Raw genomic sequence first — 25192 nt, 5'->3', positions numbered from 1 at the left:
AAGCTGAGGTCTATAAATGCTTGCTCATTTGTACTATAATTTTATTTCTCTGCGTATAAGCCCAACAGAAAATAGCTTATGGTCGAGTAAATTTTTTTTTAAATCATCTTCTTAATTATGACTCTTACCTCTTCCCAAAATAATTTAATCTTTCTGCATTGCCAAATACAGTGAAAAAAAGTTCCTCTAGCTTTCCTACATTTTGTACATATGTCTGGTATGTTTTTATTACATCTATTTAATTCCACCGGTGCTACATATGTCCGCATTAACCATTTATACTGTATAAGTTTAAGGCGTGTTTTTTAGACATAGTGTGAATCTTTTTTCCTTCCATGTATTGAAATTATATTGTGAATTTTAGGATGAATAAGATGTCAGCAACCCATAAAATTCAGATATGATACCCTTTCTCAAATTATCTTTTATCATCTTTTTTTTTTTTTTTTTCAAAGATGAATGTGGGGGTCTAGCCCTTAGCATTATCTTGATTTGACTGTAGAACCCGGACTCCCTCTTGGGAGGAGGAACTCACTCTATGGCCTACTTCCGCAAAAGAGCTTTGAGTTCTTGTTTCATTACCAGAGCTTGCTTGGGACCTACCACTGTGGGCAGGATGCTGTTGATCAAAGGCAGATAAAAACCTTAACTGAATTCTGCAGCCTCTCTCTATAGTCTGCAGGACCCACTGAGACACTTTTGGCAGAAGTTACCACGCTGCTACAAGATCCACTAAGGGAACCAGCCTCTTGAAACTAACCTCTAGTGTAGGTGGAGTAATATGCCAAGTTCCCTGAAATGGCTCAGCGGCAGGGGAAGACCAAACATACTTTTCCATTACCCTGCTCAGAGGGAGTGAGCCTCCCAGTTCCACAACATTCCTGGGCAGAGACTGGGCCAAACTCACTGGAAGCCGCTGTGTCCCAAAGCACCTGAGGTGGCGGGGTTGGCAGAATGATCCTCTGAGAGCACAGAGAAGAAACTGGCACTATATGATGAGGTGTGAACCACTTCCAGTATCAGGACTAAAGCCTTCCACTAGAGGATGATGGTCTTTTATGAATGAAAACAGCCAGCCACCCATGAGCTGTCCATGCATGCTCCATTCCCAAACAAACAACACATAAATCATGTGTATCTCTACCCATAATGTAATGAAGGCAGGGAGGGACACACGATCTGAACTGCTGTTTGCTTGCCATTTACTCCTGTCTTATTATGTATTTATATATATGCTTGTGAAAAACAAACAATAATAGAAAGAGACAATTTCACATAGAGTGCTTGCTGAAGTCACAGAAGCTAACATTCTTTGGTTTGGGTGTGCTTTATAGCTTCCTGGTCATGACATCACCCACCTATGATTTCACACGTGCTTCATGATGCAATCACTCAGAAGCATTCCCATAGTGTCGTAACTTCCAATGCAGTGCAAGTTCTCTTGAAAGGGAAGTAACACTACAACATTTTGCTTTGGGGGTTAAGCAGAAGGTGCTCCCTGTTCCTTTTCTTCACAAGTAACTGATGGAATTGCAGTTTCTTTCAGTCACCCCCTCTTATATGAGTACTGTGATGCAGCCTTTGCTTAGTTTTGCTAATAAGTATTTCCTACTCAAGCAAGGCGAAATTTGACTCTGGTCGAATTCCAATAGGAGGAAACTGGGAGAAGCCTTGGATGGCAAACTACCCATTGCATCATGGGAGTTGAAGTTTCCCTACTTATTTGGCAAAAGGAAAGACAACAGCCACTCTGCTTTCCCTGGTCAGGTAGCACAGTTTTCAAAATTTATTTCGCCTTTCTATAACACAGGCAGCCTAGTTTTATTGAAAGCCCATTTTGCCATTGGTGAATTACCCCCTAAAAAAAATTCTGATGGAATCATTTGCAGTGTTAATATGGCTGTTTTCACAATAACACCAGACTCACTAGCACCATTCTGCTTGAATTAATTTTTAGAATTTTTGTCATATTATTATTAAACGGAAAGGGTTCCATCCTTGAATGCAATAAAGGGACCTTTTAATGTACAAAATATTTATACATATCCCTTATACATAGCCCTATACATATTTTCAGTCCACAACTAAAACAAAATATATTTTATTTATTTATTAATTTATTTATTTATAGAAATTTTGTATCTTATGCTTGAATTCTTAATATTTTTATAGGGTTTATTTTCACTGGAGAGATAACACACCGCATGCTGACAGCGACGCAGTATATTGCTCCACTCATGGCAAACTTCGACCCGAGTTTTTCTAAAAACTCCACTGTACGGTATCTGGACAACGGTGAGTTCAATTTAATGGACTATGTAAGATTAGGATAAATAAATCACAAATCAAAGTATGATGAAAATAGTACAGCACATGTGCAGATAGCCTATTTTCACTGTGCATCCATTATGCTTTTTTTTTGCAAAAGTTGCAGATAGTCATATGTCAAGTCAAGTCACCTTTATTTATATAACTCTTTTTACAATGCAGATTGTGTCAAAGCAGCTTTACAGTAATAACTGGTAAATAATATTGGCTACACAGCAGCTCTTAAAGAAAATGGTGTCACTGACCAACTTAAATAAATTCAGTATTGATTCATTCCATTGTAAAAATCAAGAGTTATTTATTTTTAAAGTTAATTTATATATCAGCACTGGAGAAAACAGTGATGTCATTGTCCAGCTCAGTTCAGTTTGCATACAATGGCATCAATGTAGACAGACCAAAAACATTGTTGAATATCAAGTGTCCCCAACTAAGCAAGCCAAAAGGCGAACCCCAAACTCCAACAGGTGACATCAGGTGACAAAAAGGTGATAAAAATGGAGAAAAAAAAAACTTTAGAGAAACTAGACTCAGTCAGGGGCCACCGAACAGTGCTTGATTATGATTCAGGCAGCTTTACAGGTTATAAGTCCGATTGCGATTGCAACAGTCAAATTATTTAATGCAGTTCCACCTAGTTGATCGTATTGACAAATCCCTTAAACTAAAAGAAAATAAGAGTTTGGGGCACTTTTTATAACTTTATAGATGTTGAAAAAATTATACAAATGAGTAAAATGAATTTTAAGGCAAGAAATGTAACCAGATGCTAACAAAGGGGTATTGTTGTGGTTTCTTCTTTTTGTAAAAACAAAACACTTCTCAAAATCTTTGATTCTGAATACACACTTTATTACAAAGTGGAGCCGTCATATCTGCAGAGGTGACAACTGTGTGCCCACCCTTTGGGCTCATATTTATACTATGTGATATGATCTGGGCATAAGTTATTTGACCATATTTTTCTCTTTCTTCGAGCTTAAAATAGAATCTTCAATTCACATACACACACACTTTGTGATTCAAATTTCTGTATGCACAGCAAACCCTATTTAGAACCAGGCCCCATGCTACCATGTTTTTTAGCACATGAAGGCCTACTTTTGACATGCATATAATTTTAATTCTTCTTCATTCCCCCTCTGAGGCTAAAAGCGTCATTTTACTATTCTTTTCCCAGACGGTAGTCTCAAAATCCAGTATTCTTAGTTTTACTACCCAGTGACTTAAGTCATTCAGTTTCACTACCAATAACTGGATCATGTTACCATCCTCTGATGAAGCCATAGAACCAATCATCTCTCCCCAGTTTTTCCTTTTTCTTTTTCAGATGTTCTTTGTTTTTGTTTCCTAAAGAGAGTAAAATATCTCTGGGCTTCCTAATCTACTTTCACCTCAACCCATGTTATAAGCGTGAGCTTGTAATTTGTTCAGCCTTGCTTGTGGTTGTTACAGTCATATATGAAATATCAATAACACTCCATGCATTAAACTATTAAATATTCTTGAAAGGTGACGTCTTCTTCAACCCAGATACTTTGCGTATCATAGAGGGCCGCTCTTGGGGAAAGGTTAGGCTATCACATACACCCAAGGTGTTGCTCATCATCTTCTTCGTCCTCATTTGAGGTACTTGAATCAGCATCTAATGCTTGTAAAATCCACTTTGGTTTGTCAGACCAGTCCTGATAATATATATCTTGATTGCCCTCTAAAAGTATTTTTACCATCTTCTTGAAGCTTTTGCATTTCCATGTGCTTAGTTGTAGCTTGGACATTATATGTTATTATTATAACAAAATAATAACATTGAAACTGCAACTCCTAAAAATATTCCTAATTTAGCAAACCATGCTCCTAATTTTAAGTCTAACCAATCCCATACTTTTTCATCTTTTCCAGCATTTTCTGCAACTTCTGCTCTTAAACTTTTTATTTTAAGCATAGCTTCACTAAACTTTCCTCCTGGTGCAGTATTATTTGGTATAAAAGTGCAACACTGATCTCAAAACATAGCACATACACCTCCCTTGTCTGCTAACAAGCAATTAAGAGCTTGTCTATTTTGCCATGTCATTTTACTTGTTTCATGTAATTGTTCTCCCAATGCAGTTAAAGCATCATCAGTGTAGTTGATACATCTTTGCTGATTAAAATAAATATAAGTTATCCATTCTGTATTTTTATTTTGTGAAATCCATATAAATATTGATTCAAATCCTGATAAAATTAATATATTATTAATAATATTCCTGATAAAAATATTTCTTGCTTTATATTTTTCGGGTATGCCTCTAAGTTGACCAAATAAATCTATTGTAACCCTAGGGTCTGGTTCATGAGCTCTTTTGGTTCTATTTTTTTCCTCTGATTCAGTGTTGTCTGAGTCCCATTGTGTCATCGTAATTTCCTGTATTAATCATACTCTAACACAGATTCCTTTCCATTTCAGTGGTACAAGTCAAATAAGATACCCAATCATTGCATCATCTTAATCATTACATCATCTCAACCAGCTGTCAACAATCTGTAATCAACGTATCTACCCAATCAGCATGAGTTCAGGCCTGTATATAATCACAGTCAAACTCACCCAAGGATCCTCGACAGTTTCCAGCATTTGGTGCTGCCCTAAGTTGCTAACATGTCCGAAGTCGCGTCCGATGAAGAATCTTTCATCCTCGAGGAATCTTTGCCACAATCCTCTGGCATTAAGAACAATTTTTCTCCAATCCAATGGCATTATTTCGGAGGGGCGTCAGCCCAAACAAACGGGTCCCTGCATGCCAAAACGCCGAAGCCTGTCACCACGTCCGAATCATCCGCGATATCCTTCTGTGTATTTCCCTACTCTGGCCCGTTCAATCATTACTGTCATAGAAAAATGACAATAAGGCAGCCGAGCACCAAGCTTGAGTCTCGGGCAATGCCGCCTCTTCCCGCGACAGAACGGGCCTTCTTCCAGTGCCAGGCCACCGCAGCAGGCCTTCAGTTAACCCGGAGCCGCGCCGCAGCGCAGATCAAGTTCCCAGCCGGCTCACACTCTCCACTCCATCGGCTCAACCCCGCAAGAAGCACAGTTTAAATCCTTCTCTTCGTCTTTCCTGAATTTTCAGTCATTCCATCTGGATCAATGTTGATCGGGGGATTGTTTCTGTGACTTGCTGTTATAAATTACTGTGCCGCTTCCTTGTGGTTAAACACGCAAACATTGGCTCATATATCACGTTCAGTTCGCACGCTGAATCACTATGAAACTCGGAACTTATTGTCATCACTGTTCTGCGATTTATCAACAAATCGCTTTGGAAACTTCGAAAATTTTACCGTTCCTATTCATCTGTATGTTCATCTATATTTAGAACTAGCAGAAATAAGTAACGTAACGAACCATAGACAAATAACCAGTGAATAAACTTTGATGTTGTATGTTCCTACGCAGTTTGATAAAGCATGGAATTTGATTTGAGTAATTTGAGTACCAGGTCTGTATAAGTATTGGGAAATAGAACTAAAAAGTAAACAAATAAATTTAATTAAATAAAAAAATCATTCAAGCAGCGTGTTCATGGTAAATTTAGTGCTTGTTGAACACCATTGAATAAATCCAAGTTGCACATTTTTATTATGCAAAGCTCTTTTTACAAGCTAGTCTCTTTTGATCTTTACTAAATGAAGGTGCATGTGACTCAAACCAGCAACAGTTCAAAGAACAAACGATCATCTAAATCAGTCTGTAGCCTACTTTGCTGTTTGATGATTGTTCAACATCAATCAATTACAGTACAAACTGTAAACGACAGTATGGTATCAAACAATCGTGCCAGAGGTGAATATATGCAGGTTATAAAGCATTTTAGGCTTATTAATAAAAAATAATAATCAATTTCTCAGCCTTGCACAGTTTTGCTGAACTCAAACTGAATTTATGGGCTTTAACTTAAATACAGTTAATTTCTAGGCCTCACCACATAAGGAAAAATTTGATTTTTTTTATTATTATTATTATTTTTTTTTAATTTGTTTCCATCTTCATAGATGGTCCAAACTGTTCTAAACAGGAACTGCTATCTTTTCTCAGCTATCTTCATGATGCGCATAATCCCGCAGGTTGCTTTTTCATCTCCTCTCTCTTGCTTCTTCGATTCATGCACTAGAAGACAGGCCACAGCAGCAGCGGGCCTGGGCTGGGCCCCAGATTCCCCACTCTCCTCCTCCCTCCGCCTAGCCACACACCGCAGTTTCCCAGGTGCCACACCACATACAGCTCTCTTCGCCCTCTTGGCGAATGCCTTCCCTCCTAGTGTGAGGATGCCTCTGCTAGCAGAACAAGCTCCGCTGTTTCAGCCATTTCATCCCACCGTCTCTTACCCTATCCATTGTCTGTGGCCTGTAGATGTTAGCGTGAGGATGCCTCCGCTAATAGCGCAGGCCCGGTCATCAGTCTCAAACTCTCTTTTTTTCTTTGGTCTACAGCTCAACAATGGACCTTAGCGTGAGGTTGCCTCTGCTAGCGGCGCAGGCCCAGATGCCATATTTTACTCCCCAGTTTCCCTCTTTTCTACACTTCTTGTTCCTCCCCAGGCTCCAGGGACTGACCGAAGCGTGAGGTTGCCTCCGCTAGCGGCGCAGGCCCAGAAGCCTTGTTGGACTCCCAGCTTCCCTCTTTTCTACACTTCTTGTTCCTCCCCAGGCTCCAGGGACTGACCCAAGCATGAGGTTGCCTCCGCTAGCGGCGCAGGCCCAGAGGCCTTGTTGGACTCCCAGCTTCCCTCTTTTCTACACTTCTTGTTCCTCCCTAGGTTCCAGGGGCCAGCCCGAGCATGAGGCTGCCTCTGCAAGCAGCCTCGGTCCCAGCCATTCCTCCAGCCTGCTTTTCCTGATTTTCTCTTCTCACCATTACTTTATTTAAATCATGTAAACAGCATTAAGAACCTCCAAGCTCCCAGCAGACCACTTTTCCAGTTATTCGTTCCCCATAGGAACAACAACCACAGCTGCTCAATAAGGCCTTTCCCAGCATCAGATTCAAACACTTGGTCTGGTCAGTGGTCATAAGAAGCTTTTAAGAACTACATCAAACTGTTTCCACATTAAAGAAGCCTAACAAACGCTAATCAGCTAGGTTTTCAGCTCCAGCTCATATTCTCACACATACCCACAAGCCATATCAAACTTAACTAATACCATCATTCCAATAAAATGGGAATGATCTCATTGCCAGTGCAGCGATGTCGCCTCGGCTCCCGCAGGAGCTTAATTCTTCTGGCCCTTCTCTTCACTGCCACAGCAGTGATGTCCCATTGGCTCCCGCAGATCATTTCTTCTGGCTAATTTCTCCACTGCCGCAGCAGTGATGTCACCTTGGCTCCCACAGGGGCTCAATTTCTCTGGCTTTTTCTCTCCACTGCCGCAGCAGTGATGTCACTTCGGCTCCCACAGATCAGTTCTTCTGGCTAATTTCTCCACTGCCGCAGCAGTGATGTTGCCTCGGCTCCCGCAGATCAGTTCTTCTGGCTAATTTCTCCATTGCCGCAGCAGTGATGTCACCCCCGTTCCCGCAGGAGCCCAGCTCTGCCCAAACTCCCTCATCCAATGTTGCAAGAAATCTCCCGGTCTTCAAACTAACCCTATAAACAGATGATTCAAACCACCCAGTCAAATCAGTCAAACTTCAATCTGACACCATGAGTATTGAGCTCCCATAAGAACCTCAGAAACGGTATACATTTTCTGTTCTCGTTCAACTATGGCTGGGCTTATCCGTCCGATCGCTGCGAGTATTGAACTCCCGTCGGACTGCGCGAAAGCCCTCCCAGTTGAAAATAGCTAAACTTTTTGCATTTATGCCATCAGGGGCTTACCCGTCCATTCGCAGTGAGTATTGAACTCCCGTCGGACGTCGCTAGAACCCTCCCAATCTAAACTAACTACACATTCACCCCATGCCCACAGGGGCTTACCCGTCCAATCGCAGTGAGTATTGAACTCCCGTCGGATGCCGCAAGAGCCCCCCAATTACTAAACGTCCTCCCCATCGTCAGCTGGGGCTTACCCGTCTGATCGCAGTGAGTATTGAACTCCCGTCAGACACCTAAAGGGGCCCCCTCAGCTACCCTTCTAGTCGCCGGAAGTATCGAACTCCCGTCGTATGCCATTCCTTCTCAATGTTCTGGCTGGTGGGGTTTTACCCATCCGATCGCTGCGAGTATTGAACTCCCGTCGGATGCTGCAGACGCCCCCAGCCAATACATCTAAACATCTTATCTTAGTTTTCTGGTCAAAGAGGTTTATATTCATTGGTTCGCTGTGAGTATTGAACTCCCATCAGATAGAACCCTCCCGATCCGGCAGACAGCTTTCTCCTTGCAAACATCAGCCTTATTTCTATATTTTTGGGGGGTTACAGTTCCCGGCTGCTGTCCGTAGCCAACATTTTGCATTTTTGGGGGGGTACTCTGTGTTCGGGCCGATTACCGAGCTCGGAGCCCTCTCCCCGGACAGCACACCAAATATGTTTACCAATTAATTTACCTTATTTGTAAGTGTGAACTCGTGAAATGATGTTTTATAAACGTAGTTCAGGAGGAACAAGTCAAATACGATACCCAATCATTACATCATCTTAATCATTACATCATCTCAACCAGCTGTCAACAATCTGTAATCAACGTATCTAACCAATCGGCATGAGTTCAGGCCTGTATATAATCACAGTCAAACTCACCCAAGGATCCTCGACAGTTTCCAGAATCCCTCCACCACCCCGTCTCCTCACACTCTCTGGATTACTTCATATAATCTAAAAGGAGGGGGGGGGGGTACTCTGTGTTCGGGCCGATTACCGAGCTCGGAGCCCTCTCCCCGGACAGCACGCCAAATACGTTTACCAATTAATTTACCTGACTTATTTGTAAGTGTGAACTCGTGAATTTATTTTTTATGAGTTTGACTCATGAGGACTGTTAATCATTTTGGTAGCATTATATCAGACATTAATTTACTTATTTTTTGTTGTTGTTGTTGTTTAGCCTATTGGCTGAGAATACCATTACTCAATATTTGATACTTTCTTTTTCTTACTAGTTCAAGTGAATGACATACAGCATATGCTATTGTAGATATATTACCTGTTTGTCTCTTTGCTAAGTGACACACAGTTGTTAGAGATTTTAGAGCAGGCTATGCACAATGTTAGGATATTACAGTCACAAAATTATTCATGTGTCTTCCTACCTCTAAATTTCCTTAACTATTTTCAGAATAAATAACTTTTGTTTCTGTTATGGAGTATATTTAAGATCTGTTAGTATTCTACTAAATGGCAGTAAATTGTACACACAATATTGTTCTTCACCTTTAAAATTTAAAAGAATCCATTCAGCTGGTTTACCTGTATTATATCCTTAAAAAGTAACATATTAGTATGTTACCATTAAAACTCCTTAGAATTTCACTGCTGCCACCTGTGAATGAAACCTTAAATATTTCTGTTAGTGTCAACATGTGGTAAATCATCTGATCGTCTGGGTCATTGTCTTTCTTGATGAAACCTGTAAAATGTTCTTGTGGGCTGAGTGTTATTTTGGCCCGGTTTGGGGCTCTCTACTTTCATTATCAACCGATTACACAATATGGATTTTTATCCTATAAATGATGTTTTATTAACAAAATTCAGGAGGAGCAACGTTCAAATAATCTGACTAATCATCACGTCATCTTGGCCAGCTGTCAGCAATCAGTAATCAACATACCTACCCAATCAGCATGAGTAAAAGCACATATATAAGACACGGTCGACTCACCCATATTCTTCGACAGTTTGACAGCATCTGACCTGCCCTAAGTTCCCACCATGTCCGAAATTGATCTCTTTGTGTCCGATGAAGAATGTTTCGTCCTCTAGGAATCTTTGCCACAATCCTCTGGCCTTACTAGGAGCAATTACACCGCCGCTGATTCATTTAGGGGGAGCGTCAGCCCAAACAAACGGGTCCCCGCATGCCAAGACGCCGAGGCCAACTCTCGTCACTGCAGTCGAAACATCCACCATCTCCTTCTGTGTATTTCCCTAGTCCTGTCCATGCTATCATTCCTGCCATAAAGAAATGGACATCAAGGCAGTCGAGCACCAAGCTCGAGTCTCGGGCAATGCCGCCTCTTCCCGCAAAGGAACATGCCTTGTTCCAGCATCAGGCTGCCGCCACCGCCGCAGGCCTTCAGCAAGCCAGAGCCGCGCCGCAGCACAGATTCAGTCCAGCCAACTTGGACTTTCCTCCCCATCTCCTTAAACGCACAGTAAAAAACCTTCTCGTTTTCTGTCCCTGAATTAATTTCCACAGTTATGCCATCTGTATCAATGTTCATCAGGGGAATTCACGTTTTAATCTGTTTCTGTAAAAGTTTGCCGTTCTAAATTTAACATGCCGCTTGTGGTTTAAACACTCAATCAGCTGTTATATGCTCGTAGCCTATGTCGTTCAGATTGCACGCACGGTCGCATAGATTCATTGAAAGACGCAGAGACTGGTAGGACAAATTCTTTTCAATCGTTATTTTGATGCATTTAAATAAATCTTACCGTTCCCTTTTCGTCTGTATCTGTTTTATAATGAGAAGGAATCTGTAAGTAACTTAACAAACCATAAACAGATAACCAATGAATAAACTATTACATTGCAGTTTGGAAAAGTATGGAATTGTGAGTAATTTCCAGGTCTGGATGGAAATATAATAAATATAAATAAACAATATTAAGCAGCATGTTCATAATAAAATTTTAGTGATTGTTGAAAACAACTGAATAAATTCAAGGTGCACATTTTTATTATGCAAAGCTCTGTCTTTTACAAATGAGTCTCTTTTGAGCTTTACTAAATGTAGGCGCTTGTGACTCAAACCAGCAACAGTTAAAAGAACAAGGATCATCTAAATCATATTGTTCTTTGTTTGATGTTGAATGATCATCAAACAATGACAGTACAAACAGTACTGTCATTTACAGTATCAAACCATTGTGTCAGAGGTGAATATATGCAGGTTTAAAGATTTCAGGCTGCTTCTGAGAAAATAAGAATATGTACAAAGTTTAATAATCTATCTCTGTTTTGCTGAGCTCAGGTTTCCAATCGCCCCGGATAAAACGATGGGTCCAGCAATGTCCATTGAGTTTCTGGACTTTAAGTTGAATACGGTTAATTTCCAAGCATAAGGAATCAATAAGGCATTTATGTTCGCTTCCACCTTCCTGAACAGTCCAAACTGTTCTAAACAGGAATTACTATCTTCGCACAGCTACTTAAACTTCATGATGCGAGTAATTCCACAAGGCCACTCTTTCATCTTACATCCTCACTCTTGTATCTTCAATTCATGCACTAGAAACAAGCGTCAGGCCACAGCAGCAGCAAGCCTGGGTTGTGCCCCAGATTCCCCACTTTCCTCCTCCTTCCGCTTAGCACACTGCGGCTTTCACCGGCGCCGCACACCATCCAACAATGCCTGCCCCTCTTGGTGAATGCCTTCCCTCCTAACGGGAGGATGCCTCTACTAGCGGAGCAAGCCCAGCCGTCACAGCCATTTCATCCTGCCATCTTTCATCCTACCTCTCTTTTGTCTTTGGTCTACAGTTTCAACTACGGACCTTAGCGTGAGGCTGCCTCCGCTATCACCGCAGGCCTAGACGTCCTATTTTCCCCAGCTTCCCTCTTTTCCTAACCACCCTGTTCCTTCCCAGGCTCCAGAGGCCAACCCGAGCAAGAGGCTGCCTCTGCTAACAGCACAGGCCCGGACGCCTCAATTTCTCTTTCTCAGTTCCCTTTCAAAGGCTACACTCTAAGCTGCGCTTTATTCAGTGCTATGGGAACGTCTTTTAGTCGTGACCAGCTGTGAATACATGTGTAAAACAACGTCAAAGAAACTGACCTATATTTATAGCCTTGCGTGACGTCATTGGAATGTGTCGTAGCGAGGCTATAATTAGATGATCCACCTGTGCATCAGCAGGTCTTTCGTCTTCAGAGACCATACTGTGAAGTGTGTGTGTGTGAAGCAGCTCTGCTCAAACTCTTTCCTTCCTTCATTACTTTGTGAGGAGTTAGATTTGACAGGCAGTGCGCAGAACTTTCTCTCCCTTTGTTCCTTTTTCAACTCTGTCTGACAAGTGAAAAGTGAACACACACATATTATATATATTATATATTTAAGAGAAAGTCTTCGCTGAACAAAGCAAACGGTGTATGTCTCCGTGTTTGCGGTCCATCTCCGAATCGGACACACACCAGTATTGTTTTGTTTGTTTGGGGAAGAACACGCTGCCCATGCGTTGTAACAGGGCGAGTGCGAGCATTGTGAATGTTCACAGTTAAAGTGCTTCGCATTTTAAAAGGGGCAGCAACCACAATGTGATCGTGGGGCTCGCGTGGCGATCTGGCTAGGAGCGAGAGACGGGTTCATACTTTATTGCTCTCACTCTCACTCCGGATCGCGATGTCCTTTACCGAGACCGAAGCGTGCTCCGGCGCTTCTTCAGCTCGAGCAGAAGACAATTAAATGTTTTCCATTGGAATGGAATATGAGTTTGTCCGTCTCTGAGCGTTCCTCCCGTGATGATAAAGGGAAAGTGAACTGCTCTGGGCGGTCATTCAAACAGTGACACAAGAAGACCCCAAACATTTCTAATATAAATGTGTTTTGTACCCGTGACGTTGTCTCGACTATCGCGGGTACAAAGGCACGCGTTTATATGATGCTGCCTCAGATCGGAGAGACGCTTGCATGCTATCTCTCCCCTGGCGGCGCATCATCAGAGGCGTTTCACAGCGAGTCGGGCTGGTAGTGCGCTGTACACAATGGCTGTGTTACAGGCATATCAGACTGATCTATGAAAGTTTTAAGCACAGCCTTTCATTCAGACCGTGTTTACTTGTCTGGTAATTGGCTGCATTTAATTCTGAGGAATTTGTTAAGTGAAATGGCCTTATATGATATGATATATAATATGCATATATAAGCTAAATAAATAGGTTCTCCATGATGTTAACTCGTTCATGGGGAAAACCTTATTTTTCTTGTGCCTTTGTGCCTTCAATGTCAACTTATTTTACTATCGTGGGTGCAAGGGCGTGTGATTTAAACAATGATGCTCCAGTTTGAAGAGACGCTTGCGAGCTATCTCTTCTCTGGAGCTCATAGTCACTTAAAGAGACAGCACTCCCCACCAAGCTATGCATAATAACATCCATACTGGTGGGAAGGTGTTTTGATCAGTGTATCAGACTGGTACTGCTGCACAATATGGCAGTGTTGCAGGTGGACCAGGCTGACCTGCTAAGAAGGCTGTGGCGAGTTGTGCTTCCCCTTATAAATCTAGGGACCAGCTCGTCACGTTCAGCAGCCTCATAATATCTAACACCCGCCCCTTCTCAAGCGACTTTACTGTCATAAGAACTGCAATCTCTGCTGGAGGAAGGGGCCATAGAGCATGTTCCCCCTCTAAAGAGAGAGAGTCAAGTTACTACAGCAGATACTTCTCAATTCCCAAGAAGGATGGGGGGCTGCGTCCAATCTTAGGTCTTCGAGGCTTAACCGTTCAGTCAAAGCTTTCGAGTTCAAGATGTTAACCGTAAAAATAATCGTGTCGCAAATCCAACATCACTATTGGTTTGTCACGATCGATCACAAGGACGCATATTTTCACATAGAAATATTGCCACAACACAGGAGGTTCCTGAGGTTCGCTTTTGGGGGCAAAGCTTACCAATATCGTGTTCTTCCATTCGGCCTAGCCTTTGAACTACATAGACGACTGGCTAATACTAGCACAGTCACAAGAGATGGCGTTACAACACAGGCGTCATACTAGCGCATCTAGTTTCTCTAGGGTTGAGATTAAACGAGAGGAAAGTGTTCTCTGTCCTACCCAGAGAACGAGAGTCGAGACCATTCTAACCACCCTGAACGATGTCAGGCTAGGCCAAGATTGCACAGTTCTGCAGTATCAAGAAATGTTAAGTCTCATTGCATCAGCGTCCTCGGTGATTCCTATGGGCTTCTTGCACATGAGACGTTTCAGTTGTGGCTCAGAGCCGAGAGGTATTGTCTAGGCAATGCTCTACGGTAAATAAGGGCAAGGGCACGCGCTGAGTGCTTCGTGCCCTTTATAAAATCCATGTTTATGGTAAATCACGCGCTAATGCTTCGTGCACTTTCTAAAATCCATTTTTATGGTAAGGGTTACGCGCTGTGGTTTCGTTCCCTTTCTATGTGGCTCAGACCTCGGTTCTTCACCCTGGGTCCCACTCTAGGTGCGTTGATGTTGCAAGATGCCAACAACAGATGCTTCCTGTACGGGCTGGGGTACGGCCTTAGGTGGCTGTCCAGTCCAAAGGGATATGTTGAGGACATCATCTCGATTGGCACATCAATTGCCTCGAATTGATGGCTGTATTTCTGGCCCTGAAGTACTTCCTCCACCAGTTAAGGGGTTACCATGTCCTAGTGCGGGTGGACATTACTGCGGTAGCCTCTAATATGAATCGCCAGGGTGGCCTGCCATGCAACGTCTAGACAGGCTTGTGCAGCGCGTTCTGCTCTGGGCTCAGGACAAGTTCCTGTCCCTCATGGCGATTTATATCCCCAGATATCTGTCCAGACAGAGCATACCGACGGGGGAGTAGAAACTCCACCCGAGGTAGTCAAATCTGGTAACGATTTTATGAAACAGATGGACCTCTTCACCCCAACAGGCAGCGCAATGTCCACTCTATTTCTTTTGGAGTCACCCAGCTTCCCCTGGGTCTGGATGTGATCAGCATATGTGGCCCAGAATGTGCCTGTATGCGTTTACTCCGGTTTCTGTGCTCCCAGGAGTTCTAGCCAAATTTCGCCAACAAGTGACTTGCCTCTTTCTGATAGCACCACGTTGGCTGAATTGAATATGGTTCTCAGAGATAATCTCTCCTCAACGGTTCACCTTGGGTGCCTTCTTGAGACCTTCTGTCTCAGCCGCAGGGGACAATATTTCATCCCCGGCCAGAGATGTGGAATCTTCATGTTTGGCCCCTGAGGGGAACCAACAGAGGGACACAGGGCTTTCACCTGAAATTATCGAGATGTATATAAATGTTAGAGCTCCCTCTACTAGAGCAAGTTATACCAACAAATGGGGTGTCTTTGAAAGATGGTGTACTGCACACAATGCAGATCCAGTAAACTGCCAAACTGCTACAGTTCTGGACTTCCTGCAGGGAAAATAATTGACAGGTACATGCCCCGCCACTCTCGGGGTTTATGTAGCTGCTCTCATGGCTTGCCACGCTCTGATTGACAGGCTGCCTTTTGGGCAAGCATGTCCTGCTCTCTCGCTTCATTCGAGGAGCTAGGCGGCTTTAGCCTCCTTCTAGAACTAGGATCCCTTCATGGGACCTAGCAATAGTCCTAGAGGGCCTGGTTGAGACCCCCTTTGAACCGTTAGAGTCAGTTTCTGACAAGCTGTTAACTCTAAAATGTTTTTTCATACGGCTATAACTTCTCTCAAAAGAATTGGGGATTTGCAGGCTCTGTCCATTGTTCCATCCTGCTTAGACTTTGCCCCAGGAATGGTGAAAGCTATATTGCATTCTCATCCTGACTATCTGCCTAAGGTTCCTTTCTCGAACTTGCATCTGGTAACTCTTGAAGCCTTCTGCCCTCCGCCGTTCCCAACGCCGGATCAGGAGAGACTTCACGGACTGTGTCCAGTCCGTGCTCTTCAGACTTATGTCTACCACACCAGCCAGTGGCGCAAGTCAGAGCAACTGTTTGTTTGTCATGGCGGCCATAACAGGGGCGCAGCCGCCACAAAACAGACCATGTCACTTTGGGTGAGAGATGCTATTGCCCTTGCTTATGAGGCGCGTGGTCATACTTCGCCAACAGGCATCAGGGCTCATTTCACCAGGGGAGTTGCCTCTTCTAGAGCTTTGGCGGGGGGCGCCCCCTTACAAAATGTTTGTGATGCGGCAGGTTGGTCCTCCCCGCACACATTCATAAGGTTTTATAGTTTGGATGTTCATGTTACTCCGGACTCTCATGTCCTTGAGTCGACATCGCAAGCTAGTGTCTGAGACTCTCTGTGCTTGTGACACACTTCGCAGCCAGGGGGTCCGGACAAACAATGCGGCGGCAAGGGTATTCTCGTTCCCATAGCGCTGAATAAAGCGCAGCTTAGAGTGTAGCCTTTGAAAGGGAACACCCCGGGTTACTTCACTGTAACCCTGTTCCCTGAAAAGGCGGGAACGAGAAGCTGCGCTTCTTTGCCGCACTGAGATGTCCCTGGACTGCTCTTCAGACAAAATATCTGCTGATGCACAGGTGGATCATCTAATTATAGCCTCGCTACGACGCATTCCAATGACGTCATGCAAGGCTATAAATATAGGTAAATTTCATTGACGTTGTTTTACACATGTATTCACAGCTGGTCACGACTAAAAGACGTTCCCACAGCACTGAATAAAGCGCAGCTTCTCGTTCCCGCCTTTTCAGGGAACAGGGTTACAGTGAAGTAACCCGGGGCATTTCCCTCTTTTCTAACCTCCTCATCCCTCCCCTGGCTCCAGGGGCCGACTCGAGCGCTAACAGCCTCGGTCCCGGCCTTTCTTCCTCCTTGCACTTTCCCATAAGCAAAACGCCGTTCACCCTGTCCACTACAACACTGATGCCCATCCCACCAAATGCTACAGCCTTGGAACCAAACCCCGTTGCCAACAACATCAGATCCTCTTAGAAATTCAAGCTGTTGACAAGAATTGCCTGGTGATATTAGCTGATATTTCCATAAACCACCCACTTAAAACTCTCCTTGACACTTCTCTCAACTACATTCTTCAAGCTGTCTCCCCTAGAACCCTACAATCCATTCTGCATAGGAGCAGCAACTACAGCCACCCAAAAAGGCCTCTCCCAGCATCACGCCTGTTTCACACTGCAAGCGTAAGCGGCGCGTGAGCAGCGCGTATTTTTTTCGGCGCCCATGTTAACCAACGGATGCATTCACACAGGCAGCAGGAGCAGTGCGTAAGCGTAAAGCAGGAGCGTCGCGTAAGCAGCAGTGAAGCGATCGTTTCGGCGCCGAGTCTATTTTTGCTGCGCTGCTGACGCTCAATTAAAGTGAAAGCACACTTTTGATGGACAAAATAAATATAATTTCACACAAAAAGTGTTCAAAATGCACAGAATAAGCATGTCTAATGTGTTTTAACAAGAATTTGAGTATGACAGGAAAAAAAAAAATAAGAATCAAAAATAATTATACAAGATTTACCTATTTAAACTTGTTTTTAATTGTTCAGTTTGGGTTAAAGTATGGTGTATTATGAAAAACTAAAGTAAACTAGCCAGAAAATATGATATATAAACATTATTTTAGTTATTACACAGACTGCTGGCTTTTTTCGCCGAGTTTGCTGTATTGTAAATATGTGCACGCGGCAGATGATGTTAAACACAAAGCTTACCTCATTCGTGTGCAGCAATGGATAACACGAGGCTTTTATTTGTATTTATTTTTTTTATTTATTCATTACGTTTATATGAGAATGTTGTACACCTCCCCATGTTAAACTTTCAAGACTCTCAAGTTCATAAATGACCAACTTATAAAAACAAATTTATAGCTGTCTTGATAAAGAAATGCTCACTTTATATGCATCTTCGAGCCGCTGCTGTGACGCTGTACAAACGCTTCCAGTGTGAATACTCGCGCGTCTCTGCAGCTGCAGTGACGGTGTAGTTACGCTCACGCGCTGCTCACGCGACGCTCACGCTTGCAGTGTGAAACAGGCGTCAGATTCAAACATTTGGTTGCCGGTCATCAGAAGCTTTTAAGAACTACATCCAATCTAATTGCTTCCATATTAAAGAAGCCCAACGAACACCTATCAGCTAGTTTCAGCTCCAGCTCGTTCTCTCACACATACCTGCAAGCCACCATATCCAACTCAACTAATACCATCATTCCAATACAATGGAAATTTTCTATCATTGCCACAGCAGTGATGTGCCTCGGCTCACTCAGGAGCTCAGTTCTTCTTGCTAATTTGTCCACTGCCGCAGCAGTGATGTCGCCTCGGCTCCCGCAGGAGCTCATATCTTCAAGCCAATTTCTCCAATGCCGCAGCAGTGATGTCACCTCGGTTCCCGCAGGAGCTCAGTTCTCGCTAATTCCTCCACTGCCGCAGCAGTGATGTCGACTCTGCTCCCACAGGAGCTCAGTTATTCTGGCTATTCTCTCCACTGCCACAGCAGTGATGTCGCCTCAGCTCCTGCAGGAGCTCAGTTCTTCAGGCCAATTTCTCCACTGCTGCAGAAGTGATGTCGCCTAGGCTCCTGCAGGAGCTCAGTTCTTCAGGCCAATTTCACCTGCTCATCCTCTGTTTGGACGCCTGTCCACCTTTATTAGGAGAACCGTAACAGACGAACAATTGCTCTGTTTTACGCCACAGGGCAGCTCTGTGGACATAAGCGTCCAAAGCCCTCACTGGGCAAAGCAGATTTAGTTTTTCCTGATCCGAAGATATAAATGGAGGAGGATGAAAGGCTTGAAGCACAATAGGACCCGGGACATTGGTGGGGACCTTTGGCACATAGCCAGGTCTAGCATGAAGAAATGCTCTGACCATTCCAGGAGCGAACTCCAGATATGAGGGGGCCACTGAAAGGGCCTGAAGATCTCCAGTTCTTTTTAGAGAAGTAATAGCAAGTAAAAATATTGTCTTTAAAGTCAGAAACTTTACAGACACATCCTCCAGTGGTTCAAAGGGAGCCTCAGCTAACCCGCGTAGAACCACTGATAAGTCCCAGACCGGGGTCCTTGTGCGCACTGGAGGCCTCAGCCTCAGTGTACCACGGAGGAAGCGTGACACGAGGGAGTCTCGACCAACCGAGGAATCCCCCCCAACATGATAGGCTGATATAGCCGCAACATAAACCTTCAAGGTTGAATAAGATAAGCCCTCCGAGAATTTTTCTTGGAGAAAGGATAGCACAAAGCTGATAGGAGCATGGACAGGGTTCGTTTCATGTTGTCTACACCAGGTAGAGAATAAATTCCACTTATAAGTGTAAAGCTTCCTCGTGGAGGGAGCCCTGGAGCTAAGTATGGTCTCAACAACCTCAGATGAGAAACCAGCCTCTATGACCCTGTCCCCCTCAGAGGCCAGGCCCATAGTTTCCATAGTTCTGGGCGGGGATGTATTATCGCACCGCTCACCTGAGATAGAAGATCCCGTTCCAAGGGGAGCTCCATCGGAGCACCGTCTATCATGGACACCAAGTCCGAGAAACATATTCGGGTCGGCCAGTATGGGGCCACCAGTATCAGGCTGACCCCTTCCTGGCGTACTTTCTCCAGGACTCGTGGGAGCAGAGCGAACGGGGGAAATGCGTACAGACGTAGCCTCGGCCACTTCTGTACCATGGCATCCAGACCCAGGGGTGCCGGATGCGTGAGGGAGTAGCAAACAGGTCTACTTGTGCCTGACCAAAGTTTTTCCAAATGAGATCCACCACTTCTGGATGGAGCCTCCACTCCCCGGGCCTCGGCCCCTGCCTCAACAAGGTGTCTGCCCCAACATTCTGACTCCCGGGGATATAGGCTGCCTTCAACAAAAGCAGCTTCCCCTGAGACCACAGGAGGATCCAACGGGCCAAGTAATTTAGTTGGCGAGACCGTAGACCCCCCTGATGGTTTATATAAGAGACACTGACATATTGTCTGTGCGGACCAGCACATGGTGGTCTCTCAGGTCTGGGAGAAAGTGTTTTAGTGCTAGAAACACCGCCATCATCTCCAGCTGATTTATATGCCAGGAGAGTTGATGGTCCTCCCAAAGACCCTGAGCTGAGCGACCGCTCATGATCGCTCCCCAGCCCGTGAGGGGAAGCGTCTGTCGTAAGCATTGCGCGACGACCAGAGGCTCCCAACGCGGGACCCTGGGACAGGAACCAGGGGTCTTTCCACATGGCTAGAGCACGAAGGCATCGCCGTGTGACTTTGATCATTCGAAAAGGGTTCCCCCTCGGGGAAAACCCCCTGGTCCTGAGCCACCACTGTAGGTGTCTCATATGCAGGTGGCCAAAAGGAATTATGTTGGATGCAGCTGCCATTAGACCCAACAGTTTCTGAAACTGTTTCACAGTGAGAGACTGGCCTAACTTCACCCCTTTTACGGCTGACAGAACAGAGCTTTTGGGGGAGCACGGGCGGCCACACAAATTTTTTGTTGCGCTCTGTGGTGCGCTGAGGAGCTCGTTGCGGGCCGAGACTGCTCCCGCTCAACAGTCTCGGTGGGGATTTTAGACCGGCGGGGGAAGAACCTCTGAAATGCCGCAGATTGTTTCTTGGTCTCCTGGAACCTCTCGACGGCAGTTGTGACTGCGTCACCGAAGAGGCCCGCAGGAGACAGCGGCACGTCCATAAGGGCAGACTTATCTCTGTCTCTTATGTCGCGTCCATAAGGGCAGAATTATCTCTGTCTCTTATGTCAGAGAGGTTCAGCCACAAGTGCCTCTCCGTGGCCACCAGGGCTGCCATAGAACGGCCCACTTCTTTAGCCGTCTCCTTGGTGGCACGGAGAGCCAGGTCTGTCGCCATGCGCAGTTCCTGGATGCACTCAAATGTGGCCTCCCCGCTGGTATCAATTTCCCCCAGCACTTCAGCTTGATAAGCTTGCAGCAGCGCCATGGTGTGAAGACACGCTGCTGCCTGCCCTGCTGCTGCATAAGCTCTGCCCACCAAGGAAGATGTAGTCTTAAAGGGCTTGGTGGGCAACGTCGGTGCTTTTAAGGACGATGCTGACTCGGGTGAGAGATAGCCAGAGAGCGTCTCTTCAACCCGGGGCATCGCTGCATAACCATTCTGTTTCAGCCCCATGATGTTGCTATAGACCGAGGTCTGGGGGCTGAACACTCTGTGTTGGACCGGTCTATTCCATGATCTAGACACCTCAGTGTGTAGATCCGGAAAGAACGGCAAGCACCGACGTGGAGGTAATGACCACGCGGGGAGAAAGCGCTCATCGAGTTTGCTTTTAGGTCTTACATCTCCCCGCTCTGCTTCTGGCCAGCTAATATTTAATTTGGCAACAGCTCTGGCCACTACCTCCATGAGCTCCTCATCTGCAGAGGAAGAGGATGGCGGTTCCTCTTCCGCTGCGTCGACACTCATCACATCAACATCCTCAGATGAAGACAGATGAAGTGCCGATGTCTCTCCCCGAGGGGAAGAAACCGCTGGGCGTGCTTTCACCACAGCAGGAGAGACAGTAGGTCTGGCAGCTAAAGGGAGAGATAGGGCGGGGCCCGTCTCAACCCCCGCTGCCAGATCCATTTGTGAACCCCACGAATGGAGCCTTCGCTCTGCCTCGGCAGCAGCGAGACCTGATCCGTGGGGAACACCAACCGAGGCACCCTCCGTTTTATCAAAGAGTGCCCGGCGAGATCGCAGCACTCTGAGGGCGAGCCTTTCGCAATACATGCAGACAGCTCCCTCGAGAGCTGCCTGCGCGTGCTCAACCCCCAGGCAAACAACACACATATTGTGCGTATCCCCGTCAGGGATAAAGCGAGTGCAGGGATGGACACATTTCCTGAACCGCTTGCTGCTTTCATCTGCCATTTCTTAATATATATTTGTGTCTTATGTGGTGTATGTATGTATATATATTTTTTGAAGCTCTTGTCCTCCAGACAAAGAGAGAGATTTTAAATCACAAAAAATAAGACTCACAACAGCGATCTTAGACACACACACACACTTGTTGCTGCAGCTCTTGTCCTCAGATGAAGAGTGAGACAAACAATATATTTGGACAGACAACAATAAATAAGACACACGGGATAATATAGAGTGCTTGCTGAAGATAACAGAAGCTAGCGTTCTCTGCATCCGGGCATGCTTTATAGTCTTATAGTCTTAGTTTTATGACGTCTCGTTACATGATTGGTTGGATACAGGAGTGCTTCAATGACGATATCACACAGAAGGTTCCCAATGCGTTTCACGCAGCGCCGATAGTTCCCACGAAAGGGAACCTTATTTTCATTGTAAATAAACTTTGTATTGATTTTGATCTCTCTCGTATTGAGACTCGCTTCCTTTCTGTTACAGCTGACCCCTAGCGGTCGTAACAACTGCTATCAACAGATCAACAGATCAATCAAAGTCGAAGAACATTCTATGTGAACTCAAAAAAGCTGCATTTAGCTTATAATCTCTTGAATATGAAAACGCATCAAACAACAAATCCGTTTGTTTTAAAGTGGTAGAACATAGTGCAGAACAAAGTGCAGCCATTAAGTTGCTCCAACAGAACATTGTGAATCAAAAAAGTTAAATTACATTGTTCATTAGAAAACATTACTCCTATATGTGACCCTGGACCACAAACCCAGTCATAAGTCACACGGGTATATTTGTAGCAATAGCCAACAATATATTGTATGAGTCATGGAAAGCTTGTATATATATATTCAGCTTTCAGATGATGTATAAATCTCAATTTCAAAAAATTGACCCTAATGACTAATGGTTAATGGTTTTGTAGTCCAGGGTCACATATAACAAGCAGACAAAAAATAAATTAATTTAAAAAATAAATAAACAAATAACTAATATATATATATATATATATATATATATATATATATATATATATATATATATATATATATATATATATAAAATATTAATATCAAATATTATGAAAGCAAAATGCATTAAACAAGACCAATAATTTTGATTTTGATTTAATGATTGATTTATTTGATACCCATTAAACACAGTATACCCTATTTCCCCATAATATATGTACTTATAAGTCAATTGCCCACCTGCAACTATAGTTGCCGCTTTGACTTTTGACTAATTATACAAAAAACTATAGATCTCTTGTAATATTTGTTTTGTTTGGATGATTCTAGAGACCCTCATGAATATGTATATATGTATTTATGTATATGTCAACAAATACTTCAAAAAAAAAAAAAAAAAAAACTTCATATTAATATAAAAATTACTTTTCTTTGGGAGGGTTTGCCTTCAATATTATTCCTAGAAGTAGGGTAAGAAGTTGACAGCCTCATGTCACAGGAAGGAAGTCAATACCTTTTTTTTTTGTTCTTGAAATCCTTTATTTGGTTGTTTTCTTGCATGTCATTGAGACATAAAACATGGAAAACATCTAGAAAAATACTTACAAAAGGAAAATGACAACTATACTCTGCAGCAACTACAGTGTCAACTGCACATGCGCTGTCAGGTAGCTGGCCTTAACAGGCCTCCCTGTTAATAGCCCCAGTAAATGGGTTTTCTGGTAGCTATTTTGATATGCTGTCAGATAGTAGGCCTTAGCAGGCTTCTCTGTGGCGAGCCCTCATCATTGTGGATGTTGTAGCAACAAGACATGCTCCAGGTGACTGGCCGTAGCTGCCCTCCCTGTGAGCAAGTCCCCAGCACTTTGGGTATGTGAAAGCTAGCAGGAATTTGCTGTCAGGTAGCAGGCCTTGGTGGCCCTCCCTGTGGGCAAAACCCGTTTGGTTTGGGGTTCTTAGCAGCTAGCAATGACTTGCTTTTGGATAAGTAGGCCTTAGAATGCCTCTCTGTGAGCGAGCTCCCTATTATGCAGGTGCTTTTTAGTGTATTTAGCCACATAGAAATGGCCACCAGGCAGCTAGCCTTAACGGGCCACCCTGGAGGCTAGTCCCCCAGCAGTATTGGGGTTTCTGGTAGAGGTGCATGAGCTTGCTTCAGAAGCCTTAGCAGCCCTCTCTGAGGTCAAGTCCCCAGCAGTGTGGGTATCTGGCAACCAGCTATTGTTTGTTTTCAGTTTGTTGGCCTTAGCAGGAAGCTCTGAGAATTAGCGGGCCTCCCTGTATGGAAGCCCAAGGTTGCAGGCTTTGGACAGCTAGCTAGACTTGCTATCAGGTAGTTGGCCTTAGCAGGCCTCCCTGAGAGCCAGCCCCTAATAAGCACATGGCAGCTAGCAATGACTACATTCAGCCAGTGAACGTTTGTCATTGAGATGTTTGGCCTTAGTAGGCCTCTCTGATGTGAATCCCCAGCAGTTGGGTATCGGTCAGCAAGGTCTTGTTGTCAGGTGGTTGGCCTTTCTGGCCTTCCTGAGACCACACACTACTACGTGTTGCTGGCTTGGCTAACCTAGCTCACCATTGTATTCTACCCTATAGCCTGGTTGACCTTACAGGTTGAGCTTGTACTCTTCTCATTCTGAGGGTGGGTTTGAGTACTTAGCTCCCTAAGTCTGGTCAGAGGTTGAAGGCTTCTCTCAAGGCCTCCCAGTTAGATCAGCCCAAGGCTGTGAGCATTCCCCTTGTGAGGGTTCCTTTTTAGAGTGCACAGCCTCAGCGCTTTGAAACATAGGTGTTTTGTAGATCCTAGGATTGAGCAGAGTAACTCCCCTTGCTTGCAAGGGTCAACAGCACTTCCCTGAGTCCTGCTCTCTAGGATGCCCATCACTAAGATCCAGTCTACTGCCCTTTCTGCAGTCCCTCTTTCTGGATGTCTCTTCGTGACACTTCTGTGTCTAGAGACACTGTTTCTGAGGAAACAGACAGTTTGTTGGCAGACTAGGTTACTAGTTCTTCTAGAAGCCAGGTCAGCCTCCCTTGTAGCATTCGGGGTTGACTTTGTTCCCCTGAGAAGTGACTGGCTGGGGTGCCTTTGGGCCCCCTAACCATGCTCCCTTAAAGGGTCATGAAACACCCCCTGTTTTAGCCTGGTCGTACATACCTCTGAGCTGAAAAAATCTCTGTAAAAATGGGTGTGTAAAGCTTTGGAAAAGTGGGAGTGTAGAGGAGGGGAAGA

General features: G+C 44.4%; 1 protein-coding gene across 1 annotated transcript in view; it reads left to right on the top strand.

Moving 5' to 3' along the window:
• Window positions 1-1697: 1697 nt before the first annotated feature.
• plxdc1 (plexin domain containing 1) overlaps window positions 1698-25192 on the top strand; it is a 285375-nt gene continuing 261880 nt past the window's right edge. The window contains exons 1-2 of the mRNA XM_067369103.1: window positions 1698-1767; window positions 2173-2295. Coding sequence (XP_067225204.1) covers window positions 1698-1767; window positions 2173-2295 — 193 coding nt within the window. The remainder of the gene's footprint in view (window positions 1768-2172; window positions 2296-25192) is intronic.

The sequence above is a fragment of the Chanodichthys erythropterus genome, chromosome 19, assembly GCF_024489055.1.
Source record: "Chanodichthys erythropterus isolate Z2021 chromosome 19, ASM2448905v1, whole genome shotgun sequence".
Taxonomy (NCBI): domain Eukaryota; kingdom Metazoa; phylum Chordata; class Actinopteri; order Cypriniformes; family Xenocyprididae; genus Chanodichthys; species Chanodichthys erythropterus.
Note: the sequence above shows the minus strand (reverse complement) of the source record. Positions and strands in the feature narration are given on the sequence as shown.